The 15,249-nt window shown below is 46.2% G+C and overlaps 1 protein-coding gene across 1 annotated transcript; it reads left to right on the forward strand.

Annotated features, from left to right (window-relative positions):
• The first annotated feature begins 1,891 nt into the window (after positions 1–1,891).
• F3 (coagulation factor III, tissue factor) lies at positions 1,892–12,803 on the forward strand. The gene is made up of 6 exons (XM_081057155.1): positions 1,892–2,203; positions 3,375–3,486; positions 7,393–7,583; positions 9,505–9,683; positions 10,249–10,408; positions 11,732–12,803. The coding sequence occupies exons 1-6, from the start codon at positions 2,104–2,106 to the stop codon at positions 11,857–11,859; spliced, it is 870 nt and encodes a 289-aa protein (XP_080913281.1). The 5' UTR covers positions 1,892–2,103; the 3' UTR covers positions 11,860–12,803.
• Positions 12,804–15,249: the final 2,446 nt, after the last annotated feature.

Below are 15,249 nucleotides of genomic sequence, written 5' to 3' on the forward strand. Positions count from 1 at the left end.
AACCTAGAAAAAAACGAATCCCTACTTTCTTTCCAGTGTATATCCCTTTACAATGGTATTTATCACATCTGTTATAGTTCTTGTTGTGTTTCACCAACTGGACTCTGATCTTCTTGCCCATGTCTTACTCATTTTTGTCTCTTGAGCCCCTTACATGTGAGGAAATTTACTCAAAACCCTATGCAAACACCCAAGAAATTCCTCTCTTCTGTACCTGATAATTTTAGTGAATATGCAAAATAACCATTCATGTAACTTATCAACCTTTAAGGCACCTTTTGTGTCACATTCTAATGTTAAACATATTTTTCTTCTCAAATTGCTGATCTTGACATTGCTTAAAGCCCTTGATGATTTCAGAACAGTCAGTGGCTCCAAATTGAACCTGTAGACAGAACAATTCCTTGGGTTTCCTAATGCGCCTGATTGAAGTGTAGCATATTCTAGCTACCTTCATCTCCAGAGTACAAAGAATGACATTCTAGGTAGGGCTAAAGATCTGTCAGGGAAACCGACTCAGGCTAGAGACTGCAAAAAAGAAGGATTGCATGGCTGAGTTCTGCAAACATAAACTTTTGGGTGTAGAGCTGGAAGAGAGCTCATAGAGGAAACCAGCAAGTACAGTTTTACAGCCTGGATGTGTTATTTCAGTTCAGGAAAGAGAAGAAAATAAAACTATTACAAAGTTTTATTTCTTTTCAAATGAGTGCAATGTTATGGCTCGGCAAGCTATATAGAAATGTGTATACAGTATGCACTAAAATGCAAGGCTGATTTCCCTAGGGAAAAAATGGAAGAGGAAAAAGAGAAAAGATTCCATACTTCCCTAAAAACTCTCCGGTCAGTCTTGGAGGCAACTAGAAAGCAATAATTAACAAATAATGCGCGGTACATGTACAATGCACTTCCCAATGGGAAGTTCACTCCGTAGAATGAAAGCGGACATTTCCTTGCCTGACCATCTTACAGCAAAGCCCAGAAGAGGAAGCCAGAAGCTAATTCAGAAAAACCAAAGCATAAGACGAGTGGCACGAAAGTCTGATTATAGTTTTTAATTTCATTTTTTGTTTCTCTGCACTTGAGCGGAACTAACTCAGTCCCCCAACGCTTCAATGTGAGAACGATCCTTTCTGGAACCACAGGGTTGCAGATGTCACGCTGGAATTCTCCCACAGGCCAACTGCCAGGTTTGGGGCTGCTTTTCCTGGGTCACTACTCCGGGTTGCGCGGGGTCATGCCGGTGCTAACTAACCTTCGCACCTGTGAGCAGATACCTGCGTTTGCACCACCTTTATAGTTTGCGACCCACGGTAAGGGCCTCGTAGGGTAGGAAGGCCAGGTATCATTGTCCTCGGGGTAGAAGACCAAACCGCAGGCGGGAGAGTGCCCTACTCATCCTCACGCGGTGACTGGGCTGCAGATGCCCAGGCCCAACCCCACGTGGGCAAAGCGCATGGGGAATGCCCTGCGCTGTCCGAGCAGAGCCCGGAGCCGGCACTTGCTATTACACTTGGTAAATGCTGCGGGTCCACCGGCCGGGACACCCCCGTATCACCCAGTGGAAAGACAAATCCCTCTCCTGCACCTCAAGAACGCCTTCCAACGCCCCCCCCTTTCTTCCCCACGGACTGCTGCCCACTCAGGCTGCACCGCCAGGTCGCCGGCCTAGGGGTCCCCGGGGCCACGGGGCTGGAGACCCAGGAGGCCTGGTTCCCCTCGGCACCTGGAGCTGCCAACGGCCGACGGGCAGCTCGGCGCTCAGCGGCGCGGTTGAATCAGGGGTGAATCACTCCTTTCAGGGTCTTGGAGTTTCCTCCGGGCAAGAGGCGGGACGGGGGTGTGGATTCGCCGGGGCCGCCCACCAGACGGCTCCGACCGGCCGGGCGGGGGCGGGGAGTCAGGAGGAGAGGCGGGGCGGGCGCCGGGGACCGCGGAGGCGCCGCGTCCTCTGCGCCCTTTATAACGCGCCCCGCGCTGGCTCCCCCAGACGCGGGCTCCCCACACCCCTTCCCGCTCCCTCCGGCCTCCCCAGGGCGCCTGCAGCCAAACCACCCAGCCTCCGACGCCGCGGAATCCTCCTGACCTGGCCGCCGGCTCGTGGACATGCCGACCCCTACCGGCCCCCCGGTGCCCTGCCCCGAGGCTGCTGTCGCCAGGACGCTGCTGCTCGGCTGGGTCCTCGTCCAGGTGGCCGGAGCCTCAGGTGAGTGGCACCCGCCCCCTGAACATGCGGTGCGCTGCCCGGAGCGGGGGGGGGCAGTCTTGGCTGGCAGCGGGCTCGCCCTGCTACCGGGAGGTGCTCCTGGGCCCCCCCGGACTCAGCCGCGCTCACCCACCCGCGTCTGAATGAACCCGGCCGGGGGCGCACGGGCGCGAGTTGGAGGTTGCGTGGTTCGCGCTCGGGACACCGCCTGCTCCTTCTGCTAGAGATGCTTGCTAGGGGAGTCCATCGTTGTTGCATAAGCGGCTTTGTGGCTCCAACGTGGAAGTTTAGGAAAAGAGCTTCCCAGTGACCTTTAAGGTGCTGGGTGGGATTTGGGCGCGCACCTGCACGGGTCGGCGGCGTGCAGTGGTTTGGATATTATCCTTTGTTAAATGTGCACTTGCCTTAATAAAGAGCGGCCCGCGCGGTCTTGTCTTGATAGTCTTTGTTTTAGATTGGGTTAGAGGCAATCCTGTTGCAAAATGTCGCCTGGATGCGTGCAGTCACCACGTTGTGCATGCCCCGTGTGCCTGTTCCGTGTGCGGAGCAGACCGGAGACTGGCCTGAGTATTGGCAACGCAGACCTTAATAATAAAGCGTCCTGACAGTATGACAGGCCGCACGTCGGCCTCGGTGTCTGTGGAAGGTTCAGTATAGACCTTTTTAGATAAAAATTAAAGAAGTCAAGATTTGGTTTTTTTCATTGTATACATTCCTAACTCTTCTCACACATGTGGGATTTACCGTTTTCCATAACGTATGGAAGACCCTTCCTATCCGGCCTTCCCTGCCAGAGTTCAACGCTGGAGTCCTCCACCTCCCAGCTCTGCCCTGGACACCCTGGGGCACTGATGGCACCTGGGCTGTGCTTCCAGGTCACGTTGTCACAGGGCTTCCCCCGTGAATAATTTCAAACAAGGACTTCAAGCTCCTTGCCTGTTTCCTTAGATTACAAGGATGATTTTGTCATGAGGAAATTCTGACTTTAGGAAAAACTTGAAGATCTTTTTCTCTTGACAATTCAATAGTGACGCTTTGCGGTTGGAAAACAAAATTAATGTGAGGTTTATGGTGATGTTGGGGAGGGGGTGGGAAAATTTTTTATAACGTAAACATGAAATCATGTGGTGAGAAGTTCATGTAATAATAGCTGTTTCTCTGTTGTTTAAAGGCACTACAGGTGTCGTGCTAGCATATAATTTAACTTGGAAATCAATTAATTTCAAGACAATTTTGGAGTGGGAACCCAAACCCATCAATCATGTCTACACTGTTCAGATCAGGTAAGCTAGGTATAAAAAAAAAAAAGAAAAACACGCTTTTTGATGTTTCTACTTTCCTGTGCTGAATTCAAATGTCCTTAGAGTTGATTAATGGATGAAATTATTTAATAGATGACAAAGAAGAGGGCATTCATGGTAATTTGCTGGCCAGAGCCCCCTATTCCATCAAGCCTGCAACATTTCCAGACCTTAAACTGATAAAACGTTTTTTGTTTGGGGAAATGATGGGAAAATTCCTAAGTGGAGTATGAGCCGTGGAGAGCAGGCCATGGCAGCACTGATGGACATGGTCTTGGGTCGATGACAACTAATCTGATCGAACCACACACGTCTTTTTTTGTGCTGTCTAGACTGTGAGTCTGCTCTAACGTGTTGGGGAAGAGGTGGGGAGGAGTTTGAATGTATCCATTGCCCTGAAGCAGTGTTTAATGCATTAATCTTTGGACTCAGGATTCAAAATTTGGTTGCATACGTGATATCGGAGGAGGCCAAGTTCGTGACTCACCAAGACAGGAAGAAATACTCCTCTTTCTGCACCTTCAGTAGTCAGGGCTGCTGTGCTCATTTATCCTTATCTCTGATTGACAGCGCTCTCCAAGAGCCTGTAATTCAACATATTCAGTCTAAATGTCCACATGTCTTCCTTGATGGTTTTCACCATATTCTTGTAAGTTTCTCGTTTCTGAAATGTTCTAGGAGGCTTGGTAGAGATCTTATTAAATAGAGAAGAACCCCTGTGGAAATTATTTAAACACTGCTTGTATAAAGGCACAAAGGTGTGACCGGCTGAAATTAAAGGTGTTTTGCTGTTTTGTTTGGTTTAGCTTGTATCAAGCCTTTTATAACATTAGGAATGCAACTCCTAAGTATGGAGGGGGTCTTTTAGGTGGATGTTCTTGCTTTTTCAAAATGAACTTCATGACAACTGTTGCCAAAGCAACAGGGAAGAGAATTTGTGTGTGTGTGTGTGTGTGTGTGCGTGCACATGCAGTATAGATAGAAGGAGAGAGAGAGGAATTTCTTAACCTGAGGTAATAATTACAATTACAGTCAAGCTTGTCAATTCAGATTCTACTAGCCAAGAATTAAGTAACGAATTCCATTGATACAGAGCTGAAGTTTACCTTAGTAGACACTTTCCTTCTCGTTAGTGAAAATAAGATTTTAGTAGGAATACTTATGTCCTAAATATATTCAGTCTTATGTTTGGTGAACATGTGGAAGCATTTATGATTTACCTGATTTTTCAAACATAAGCCTTCGTTAACTCTCAGTTCTTGGACTTTCCAAGGCTGCTGTTATTTAAGTGCAAACATCCTAGTGCAGAGCTGCCGCTTGGGGGCGCCCGCGAACACGGGGGAAGGGGCGGCGTTCCTGCGGTGCTGGGATCTCCCCATGCCCTTGCTTGTGAGCGAGAGAACCTGCGAGCAGTCCCTCCCCACTGCTGGAGACCTTACTCTTCTTAGTCCCCCTCCTGGGTGAAAAGGACCATAGCAATTACTTTTTATAGAAGAGGAAACGGCTGCCCTGGGAAGGTGAAGGATTTCTTTATGACTGCATTGATGGTGAGTGCCATCAGCTGAGTGTGGAACCAAGGTCTCTCCAGCATTCCACCACCACCACGTCCTCTGGTGGGTCTGTCACAGTCTGATGTGAGGCCCCACAGCTGGAAGGAGGAAGGAAAACGGTTCCCATGGCATCTCCTCAGTGGAGCTCCTTCCCTCCCAGTTTTCCTTCCCTAGAGGAAGCAGCTTACCCTGCTGCTCCTCTTCACCCACTGCTGGCCTGTCCCCAGCCAAGGGGCACAACTGCAATGCCTGAAGCTCCTACTTGGAGTTCCAGCCGTAATTTCCCCCTTTGGAAACAGTTTCAGTGATGGTTGCAAAGTGCCATTGGCTCAAGCACTGAAACACCACTTGTAGCATTGCTGCCATGGGAATGTTCTGAGTTCTAAAATTGAACTACCAAAGCTTCTAGGAAACAACCTGCTTCTAAATTAGTGAATCTGGATTCTGTTGGCATTTTTTTAGTAATTCAGGCAGGACTTTTATTATTTCCAGATCAGGAGATTTGACAATACCTAGAGGGCCCTCGAAGGTTTCTACAGTGTTTATGCTGGTAACCGCATCCAGAGGAACTTAATACAGAATTGCCCCTTCAGTACTTGTTCACCCGACTTTACTGACTTTGCTAGTTTCAGGGATATAGGTGCTTGTGCTACATTTTGCCATAGAGTGCTGTGACTCCTACGTAGGAGCTGGGAGGAACCAAATACCGATCTCCCAGGTAGAACGTAGCCACAGAGCTCAGCCGTCTTTCTCCTACTAGCTGAATGACCTGTTTGCCTTTGCGGTGGAGGAGAATCATCATGTCCCCATTCACTTTTGTAAAATGCATTTTGGTCACTCTGGAATTAAGTAGCCTCTCTACTTTTATTTACGAACTAAGATTGACCCAGCAATATTTTGGTTTCTTAGAGTTAATATTTTGGTTTCTTGACGTTTCTAAGAGAATGCTAAGAAACCAAAATATTGCTGTGTCACTCTTCTGTGTTTGTGAATTTTAGGACAAAGAGTGTGTGCACCCATACCCTTTTAGCCTGGTTATTTAGTTCAGATTTTTTTTAAAAATACGTGTTTATGGCTCTTATGCATGGATTTAGACAGTTGAATTTATACAGTGGCTTGTTTTCTCCTTGATTCAACCTGTAAATGCAAACCATCTAATACTCAGCAAGGCCTGGCTCTAAAACCCTGCTGCTTAACAGCAAACCCAACGACATAGACCCCTGGTACCAAGCAGACCATGTTCAACGTGAAGTACTTGAAAGGAAATATCAGCAGTGGGGGACAGGGAAGGGAGACATCAATTCTGAGCAAGAAGATCTGGAGATTCCTGGGGAAAGTGGGATTGAAGCATGGCCCTAAATGATGGATAGGGCTCTGGCGGTCGATGATGCCGAAGAGAAGGGAAGAACAGTGTAGCTGCTCAATTTATGGGGGATAGAAGTGGGTGGATCAAGTTGCAGTGGCATTTATCTATGAATTATTTTCGTCCTTTAAAATAATTTCATGTTTAATACAAGTTCTTTAAACCCTCTCCTCTTCAGCACATCTTACAAAAGAAAGATCTTTTTAGCCTCTTAGTCTTTTAGACTTTGTTAGATGCTACCTGTGTGGTTACTGTTTAATCTTTGATGGGACTTATCGCATCTTGTTAAAGGGAGAGAGGCATGTAGTGTAATGAGATGAACAGACCCAGCTCTCACCTCATTAGCTGTGTGACCTTGTACAAGTTACTTAGCGTCTCTGAGCTTCAGTATTCTCATGTGTAAAAAAGATCCTTCTTGGAAGGATTATATCAGATGAAGTGACATGGGTAAAGGGCCCAGTACAGTACCTGGCATATTGTGATTCAGTGAATGTTAAATAACCACACCAGTAATGGTCGTGATAGAATGTAATATATAGACAATATCAGTAATTCTACAGAGACTATAGAAAGTGATATAATAAACAGAATATAGTATGATACAATAAGTAGACTATAATAAATAATTGGGTCTTAATGGAAAAATCGTCTACATTTTAAGAAAGATGTTTAATAGAATGATTAAGAGCCCCGACCCAGTAGTCCAACGGCTGTCTGGCTCAGTCCAATTGTGTGACTTACAGCTGGTCACTGAGTCTCCCTTTGCCTCAACTGCCTTTTCTGTGAAAACAGATGATTATAGAGCCAGCCCAGTTGCTGGGAGAACTCAAGTTCATCTAAAGTGTTCAGCATCGCAAAAGCCTGCTCAGGAGTGGTTGTGGAGACTATTACTATACGCAGCACCACAGCCAGAAAGCCATCTATCTGATTGTTTGCAAATAATCACCTTCCTCTTCTCTTCCTTCCTTCCTTTAGCCATAGATTAGGAAATTGGAAAACCAAATGCTTCTCCACAACAGACACAGAGTGTGATGTCACCGATGAGATTGTGAAAGACGTGAAGGAGACATACTTGGCACGGGTCTTTTCCAAGCTGGTAAATGACACCAGTTTTGCTGAGGAGCCCATGAGTACAAACTCCCCGACGTTCACACCTTACCTAGAGAGTAAGTAGCTCGGTTTGCAATAACCTTTCATTCTTGTTGTTATAAGCTTCTGAATCTTCTTGTGAACTTGTGACCCTTTGGGGCCATTAGATTTTTAAAAAGTGTTTCTCCACACACACATCTTCTTTCTCACAAACTGGTACGTGCCACAGCCCTTCTTCAGTCATTCCAATGTGGTAGGAAGTTCACAGAGCGTGAACTTTGGAGTTGATAACAATGTCATCTCCAGTCACTTTCTCCACCTGTCTGTCCCCAGACCGAACAAATAACTGGCTGGATGGGATTGGGGCGGGGGAGCACAAAACCCACGAAGGCTGGGGTTTCAGCATTTCCCCACACATATTTCTAAGATTATATTCACACACACACACACACACACACACACACACACACACACACCTGAAAATTCTGTCCCATCATCAGACCAGAAGTCCCACTTTAAGGTTTTTCACAGCCACAAATCCACAGGGAGAATCTAGTTTCCCTCTGAGCCCATAATTGGGTTTACTGACCTTTTTTAATCAGTCAGCCATGCTTTGAGTCCCGTGATGTGCCACACTTGTCCAGCCAGCTCCCAGCCTGCCTCCTTCATGCTGGTTTTCAAAGTGCTGAATACTTTCCTCCCCAGCCTTTGCCCCAGTAAGCTGACCTTAGCATCGACTAAGGGAATGCAGAGGATTCCTGCCAAGTAGGAGATTACATTTTTGTGTGGTGACTCTAGTTCCGAAGTAGGTATTTTAAATAAACACATGTAACACATTGGGAAGAGTGAAATCTTTTGTCTTTAAATCTTCAAAGATCTTTTAAGAAGACCTAGAATGAAAGGTTAGAATGAAAGTGTGATGGTATTGGTGCTTTTTTATTTACCCCCTCTGACCTCCTGGGGAGAAAGGACAGTTTCTCAATGCAGGGGTGGTGAGAAGGGGCGGAGTGACAGTCAAGCAAACTTTCCCCTCTGGTACCTACTTTGAGGGTCAAAATGGGAAGCTGCCTTCCAGGAGCCTCTGTTTGCAGAGCCTGTCTTCAGACTCCTCTAGTGCTTTTTAGTGTCTCTCTCAGCACTCAGCTGGAGGGTAGACGGCCTGTCCACAGCCACCTCCAGTAACTCTAGGATCAGTGATTGTCATTCTCCTTCCATGGGAGGCATCCTCATGATTTTCTGTTACAGGTGTTGAGTTTTTTGTAAGCCACTTCAAATCCTTTTTTTTGGTGCAAGATAGAAAATATTTTATATATTTATTTTGCATGTGCTCACACATACATGCACATAGTTGCTTATAATTTATATTAAATTATTAGAATTGGTTTTAGGGTACTGTCATTCATCCAAAGCACACAAGATACTGGAGCCATTCCAGAGTCCCAGTGGTTAAAACTGGTTCCTTGGGGTACCAAGGACATTTCCTCGGCTTTCCCACAGCCCCTAATTCATTGTATCTAAAATATGGAATCTTATGCAACTGTACTGTTTAATACAGTAGCCACTCATCACATGTGGCTCTAGAGCACTCGAAAGATGGCTAATGGTCTAAGAGTAAAATACACACTGAATCTTGAGAAATATCGCCAAAAGGTTTTATGTTAATTACATGTTAAAATGATAACATTTTAGCTATATTGGGTTAAATAAAATATATTATTGAAATTAATGACACATATTCCTTTTTACATTTTCCCATGTGACTGCAAGGTAATTTAAAATGCCACCTGTGGTTCCCATTAGATGTCCCTTGGGCAGCACTGTCACAGAATGTCCCGGGGTTCAGCTCTGTTGCCACTTAGCTCACTGCTGTCGGGGAGTTGATTCTATGCGGGTGTTTTATGAGGGGTGACTAGGTTGTTATCACCTGTGATAACTGAGTGAGATTCTACCTTATAGAGAATTCTTTGGTTCCAACGAAGCTCATTTTCTATGTTTTAGCAAACCTCGGACAGCCAACAATTAAGAGTTTTGAACACCTTGGGACAAAACTGAATGTGACCGTCCAGGATGCACGGACCTTAGTCAGAAAGAACGGCACATTCCTAAGCCTCCGGGATGTTTTTGGCGATGACTTAAGTTACACACTTTATTATTGGAAAGATTCAAGTACAGGAAAGGTGAGGAGTCTTCTTTTGTTTTAATGACTTGTTTTAAATCATGGGTCCTTGATTTTACAGCCTACTTCTTCCCCAATCCAAAACAAGCAGAATGGGATAGTTGCGAGGGCAGCATGGTGGAGTGGGAGGGGTGCCTGCTGTCCTGATTCTGCCTGTCACTGTGAGCAGCCTTGTGACTTCGGTCAGGGCTCCCTTGGATATCCAGTCCTTCAGGCAAGGGGCTAGACCAGATCATCTGTAAGGTTCCTGGCAGCTCCCACATTTTCTTCCTCTATTGAGGGTCACAGAGACAAAATTGGTTTTCCATTCAACAATTAATTTTTTTCCTTTACCGTAAATGTCTTCTAAAGGAGCTAAATTGGGTTGAATGTGCCTAAATGGGATATCTTCAGTCTTGGGTAAAGCATCCTTAGCAGTTATCATGGGGAACTGTTTGGTCAAGTTATTTCTAATCCTGTATATGTCAGATGTGTTCCTGTAGTCTTTTACTGCCACAGTGACTTAGTTAATGGGAAAGAATTCACTCTGAGCTCAGATGAATTAAGAACTCCTTATCTTTTAACAGAAAACAGCCAAGTCAAACACTAATGAGTTTTTGATTGATGTGGATAAAGGAGAAAACTACTGTTTCAATGTCCAAGCAGTGATTCCATCCCGAAGAGTGAACCAGAAGAGTCCAGAAAGTCCCATTGAGTGCACTGACCAGAAGAAAGGTATATTCAGAGGTGAGTGGCTCTGCCTGGCAAGCGTGGCTGCACAATTGCCTTCCAGGGGACTAGCACCAACCCCCCTCAAAACCAGAATGCACTTTCGTTCAGAGAGAAACTGTCTTTGTTTTTCTTTTTTCTGTGTGGGATTTTGGTACTCTTACAATGTTAGGCATTTAGAAATAAATATTTCTGTGTTGTTCCCTTATATTAGCAAGTATTTTCTTTATCACCTACCATGTGCTAAGCTCTCTGCTGAGCACTGGGCACACAGCCCATGTGTAGATTTCGCATCAAACACAGGTTTCTCTGGGAATGTTTTCATACTTAAATTCTGATCTTGGGGGTTTGGGGACAGCTGTTGGACCAGCGGCAACATCACCCGATAAACATTTGTGAGTACCCATGATGAGCTGTTGCCACAGAGGAGATAGTCTAACCCATGAAGGGAAGGGATTGAGTCTGTCACATATACCCATGTGCGTGTGTGTCCACGCATATGTACACACTGGGCCCAACTGGAAGTGTAGTGGGTGTTCAGACACGTACCTGAGGCTAAAAGCCTATGAGTCTCCCTCCAGGCTTTGTAGGGAAAGTACTCTGGCTACTTTCAGGGATTAAAACAGTCAAAGGATAGTAATGATGGCCTAGCTCCTTGCTAAGAGGAGATTTAAAAATTTAAAACCACTTTTAAGTAAATTCTCTCCCATTTATTGACATTGACAGAAGGAAAGGACTCCCCTTCTTTCTGGTCTTACACCCCTCTGGGCCGTCGTGCCCACGGCCCTCACATCCATCTTCCTAAAGCCAGCTGGAGTCCCACTGCCTCTCTGTCTTCATGCACACCCTGATCGCTGCCTCCTCCCTCTGCTGTAATGTGTCCTTTGAGAACCATTGCAAATGCCACTTCCACCAGGAAGCCTTTTTATTGCCCCAACCAGTGTCACCTCTCTTACTTGAGTCCTGGTGGCACTCTGGATCTCTCTTCTGATAGCTCATCTTCTACTGTAATTGTTGCCAATAGGTGGCCTTATTTTTAGCCACTTGTTTCTAACCGTGGTTCTTGTTTCCATCAACATATGTCGTTTTAAACTGTGAGCACTCTCCAGTTTACTTAATGGCTTGTTTAATGCTTTTTTTGCTATTGCCAATTGCCCTAAAACGTCTAGGGTTTGACAAGTATTTTCCTCATCAAAATGTTGTGGAAAGAGTAGAGGAAAGAGATTTGAAATTGTGCAAAAACAAGATGGTGTAATTTGGGGTTAAGCCCTCAATGCTGCCCACTGATAAGTGGCATTCTAGCGCTCGCTCTCAGCTGACTTGGTGCCTGTACTTTTTCAGACATGTTCTTCATCATCGGAGCGGTCGTGTTTGTGGTCATCATCGCCATCCTGGCTGTGTCTCTATACAAGTGCAGGAAGCGCAGAACTGGGCGCAGTGGTAAGAACTCCCCCCTCAATGTGGCATAAGGCACACGCCATGGGATCTGCTGACGGCTTCAGAGTTTATATTGCACTGCGACGAGGAACTTTTAACAGAATGGAACATATGGAAACACAAATGAGTATTTTGGAGCATGGGAACCCTTGGGCTCAAAGAAAAGTTCTTTGTTTGACCTGACCTGGTCTCCTGATTAGCACTCTGGTTTTGACATCACTGTTCGTCACTTTGGAATGTAATGAATGGTACGACCAACTCCAAGTTTTTTAAATTTCTTTTTGAAGACTGTGGCACCTTTTGCACATATCATGCTTTAGACTATTTTTTCTACACTCAAGATGAACCTAAGTCATCTAAGCAAAAACATTAACAAATGAGATAAAAAATCCTGGGTGGACTTTTAGAGAATTTTCAAGAGGCTGATTTCAAATAATGTGGGAGAATGAAATGGAAATTGGGTGGACTTTTTTAACATACGGTGTTTAGGTTCTTCTTTTTTAAGAGTTCTTTTGGACGTTCTTTTGGAGGTACAAAACAATTGGCACATTTTCATATGAATGTGTTAAATGCAGAAGATTTCTTATCTGGGCCTTTTCCTGACATGCATGACATTTTAGCACTTTAACTGACTTAAATGCTGTTGATTAAACACTTGACAGCTACTTATATTTTTATAAGACTACTATACAAACAAACTACATAGAGTTTATGACTTAAGGTACTTCAAGTTTATATGGTCAATATTGTATATATTTTTTAAATATTTTAAAAGGTTTTGTATATGGGGATTTTCTATTTATAGAGGTAATATTGTTCTGTTTGTATATATTGAGATAATTTATTTAATATGCTTTTATATAAATAAAGGTGACTGGGAATTGTGCTTTTTGCCTGTATTATATTTTCCATTTACTATTTATGATTTGATCTTTGGCTTGGCGACAGTAACAAAGAACCCTAAAATTCTCAATCTTATGACAATTTTATACTATTTATTTCTCACTTACGTTACAGGTGGGTGGCTGTGGATTGACAGCAGCTCTTCCTAATGTCTTCTCATTCTAGGACCCAAACCAAAGGTGAAGCCCCAATTTGGATTAGGGCAGAGGGAAAAAAGAAAAACCTGGTAGAAACAGGAAGTCCCATCTTCAAACTTTAAGCTGCCTCTTGAAATGTCTGCTCCTACTGGCTCACAGTCACTCCTGCTCCAATGCCACTGGCCCAAGGAAGACACATGACCACACCTGACAATACTGTGCCTACAGACAGGCACCACAAGTCACCGAGCTCAAGGCTGGGACGTATAGTGTTACAGGGAAGGGAGAAATTATACAAACTACTGCAGATTTAGAGGGAGAGATTTCTTCCCGTGGGCATTAGTTTGAGTTGCAGATGAAGGTTGGAGAGGAGAAAGGAAGAAAAATTCTTTGGATTATTGTCTTAAAATTGGATAAAATGACAACAAGCTAGGGAGAGAGAGGAGAAGAGTGGCGTCTCTAGAATTAAGTAAAAGCAAACTAGATTGAAAGCTCTTTACAGGCAGGACTGGGTCTGGCTCACGTGTACTGATTTAGGGAGGCCTGCTAATAGCTCTTAGTCATGGTGGAGTCAAGCTGACTTCATTACCTCCTTCTAAAATGTAGAAACAGTGAACCTGTTGTATGGGGCGTCCGGCGGGGTCTCTCTTCCCGCTCCCCACATAAGAACGCAGGACATGGTGAGGCCAAAAGGATCACCCTCGGAGCCCTAGGTAGGGGAGTCATATCACTATATTCTCGCTGGCGGCTGGGCTGGAGACACAGGAAGCAGGATCTACATAATCTGCCTAACAGCAGTCCGCGCTTGCCAGCCACCATCTTCTCGCTAGCCCCCATTCCATTCCTGCTAGCGTAGCCACAGCCGTTATATTAGTGGCCAATGGCTTACGGGTTACAGCTGACAGCCAACTAGCCACAGCTGCTGGCCATCTGATCACAGTTGATGGCCATTTACTACCCAAGTCAGCACCTTTCTATGTGAGGCCGAGAGCCTGGAAACTGTTTTTTGGGGTTTTGTCCCCACACTCCACCCCTACAGGGTCTCGCCTCACAATCTACGCGACAAGTGTCTTCCTCGAGGGTCCCTGTGCGAGGAGCCTGGAGGTGAATGCAATATCCTGGACACAGCCAGTCTCTCTGAGCACAGCCAGGGTTTCTCAGGGCACCACCCCAGTACTTCTGGGCACAGCCAGACTTCCTGGGCTTCTTAGGGTACCACCTGTCTCCCCGGGCACAACCAGGGCCTCTCAGGGCACTGCCACTCTCTCTGGACACAGCCAGACTTCCTGGACTCAGCCAGGGCCTCTCAGGGCACTGCCACTCTCTCTGGACACAGCCAGACTTCCTGGACACAGCCAGGGCTCTCAGGGCACTGCCACTCTCTCTGGGCACAGCCAGACTTCCTGGACACAGCCAGGGCTCTCAGGGCACTGCCACTCTCTCTCTGGGCCTCTCAGGGTACTGTGCTGCAACAACAGCGGCTCACATCAAGGTGCTTACATATTCTCGATGGCGACCAGTCAAGACACAAAAGCAAACATCCCCCAGTCCCACTACATGGTGGTATGTTCCCAAACAGTCAAGCGTCCATTAAATTAGGGATGGAAGGCAATTCCCCATAGTACATAGTCATTCGCCAGGGCTGTCCTGAAGGTGAGGGACCTTGACCTCACCCTCATCTCCCACGGAGGACTCACCGAGCGTTTCCTCCTGGGACAAGTCCCGCATCCGGGCTGCCTCAGCAAGCAGTTCCCAGCCCACAGGGCGGCAACAACCTTCGCTTTCTCTGGCCTCTGCTGGTTGGGGAACCATCCACATCTTCCCACCCCTCCACGGGGGTCCAGCTCTCCGGCAGCTGCTCCTCCTGGTCTTCCTCAGACTGAGCTTTCATGCACACACACTGCTCCACTGCCCTTCGGAGAGCTTTGGCCAGCACCGTATCCTGCCGACTACGCCATGTGTCTTGCAGGGCAGCAGGCAGGGTCTCAGCTCCCGCTCCCCATATAAAAATGCAGGACACGGTGCTGCCAAAAAGGAACACCCACGGAGCCATAAGTAGGGGAGTCATATCACTATATTCTCGCCTGCGGCTGGGCTGGAGACACAGGAAGCAGGATCTACATAATCTGCCTAACAGCAGTCCACGCTTGCCAGCCACCATCTTCTTGCTAGCCCCCATTCTTTTTCTGCTAGCGTAGCCACAGCCGTTATATTAGTGGCCAATGGCTTACAGGTTACAGCTGACAGCCAACTAGCCACAGCTGCTGGCCATCTGATCACAGTTGATGGCCATTTACTACCCGACCTTTCTATGTGAGGCCGAGAGCCTGGAAAACTGTTTTTGGGGGCTTTGTCCCCACAGAACCGTCCATTCAAACGCAA

The sequence above is a fragment of the Rhinolophus hipposideros genome (genome assembly GCF_964194185.1).
Source record: "Rhinolophus hipposideros genome assembly, chromosome: 8".
Classification (NCBI taxonomy): Eukaryota; Metazoa; Chordata; class Mammalia; order Chiroptera; family Rhinolophidae; genus Rhinolophus; species Rhinolophus hipposideros.

Excerpts from the sequence above, each read along its gene's own strand:
- F3 (XM_081057155.1), top strand. The coding sequence starts at position 2,104 with ATGCCGACCCCTACCGGCCCCCCGGTGCCCTGCCCCGAGGCTGCTGTC. Across the intron at positions 7,584-9,504 it reads GTTCACACCTTACCTAGAGA|CAAACCTCGGACAGCCAACA; the intron begins GTAAGTAGCTCG and ends TCTATGTTTTAG. Across the intron at positions 9,684-10,248 it reads AAGATTCAAGTACAGGAAAG|AAAACAGCCAAGTCAAACAC; the intron begins GTGAGGAGTCTT and ends ATCTTTTAACAG.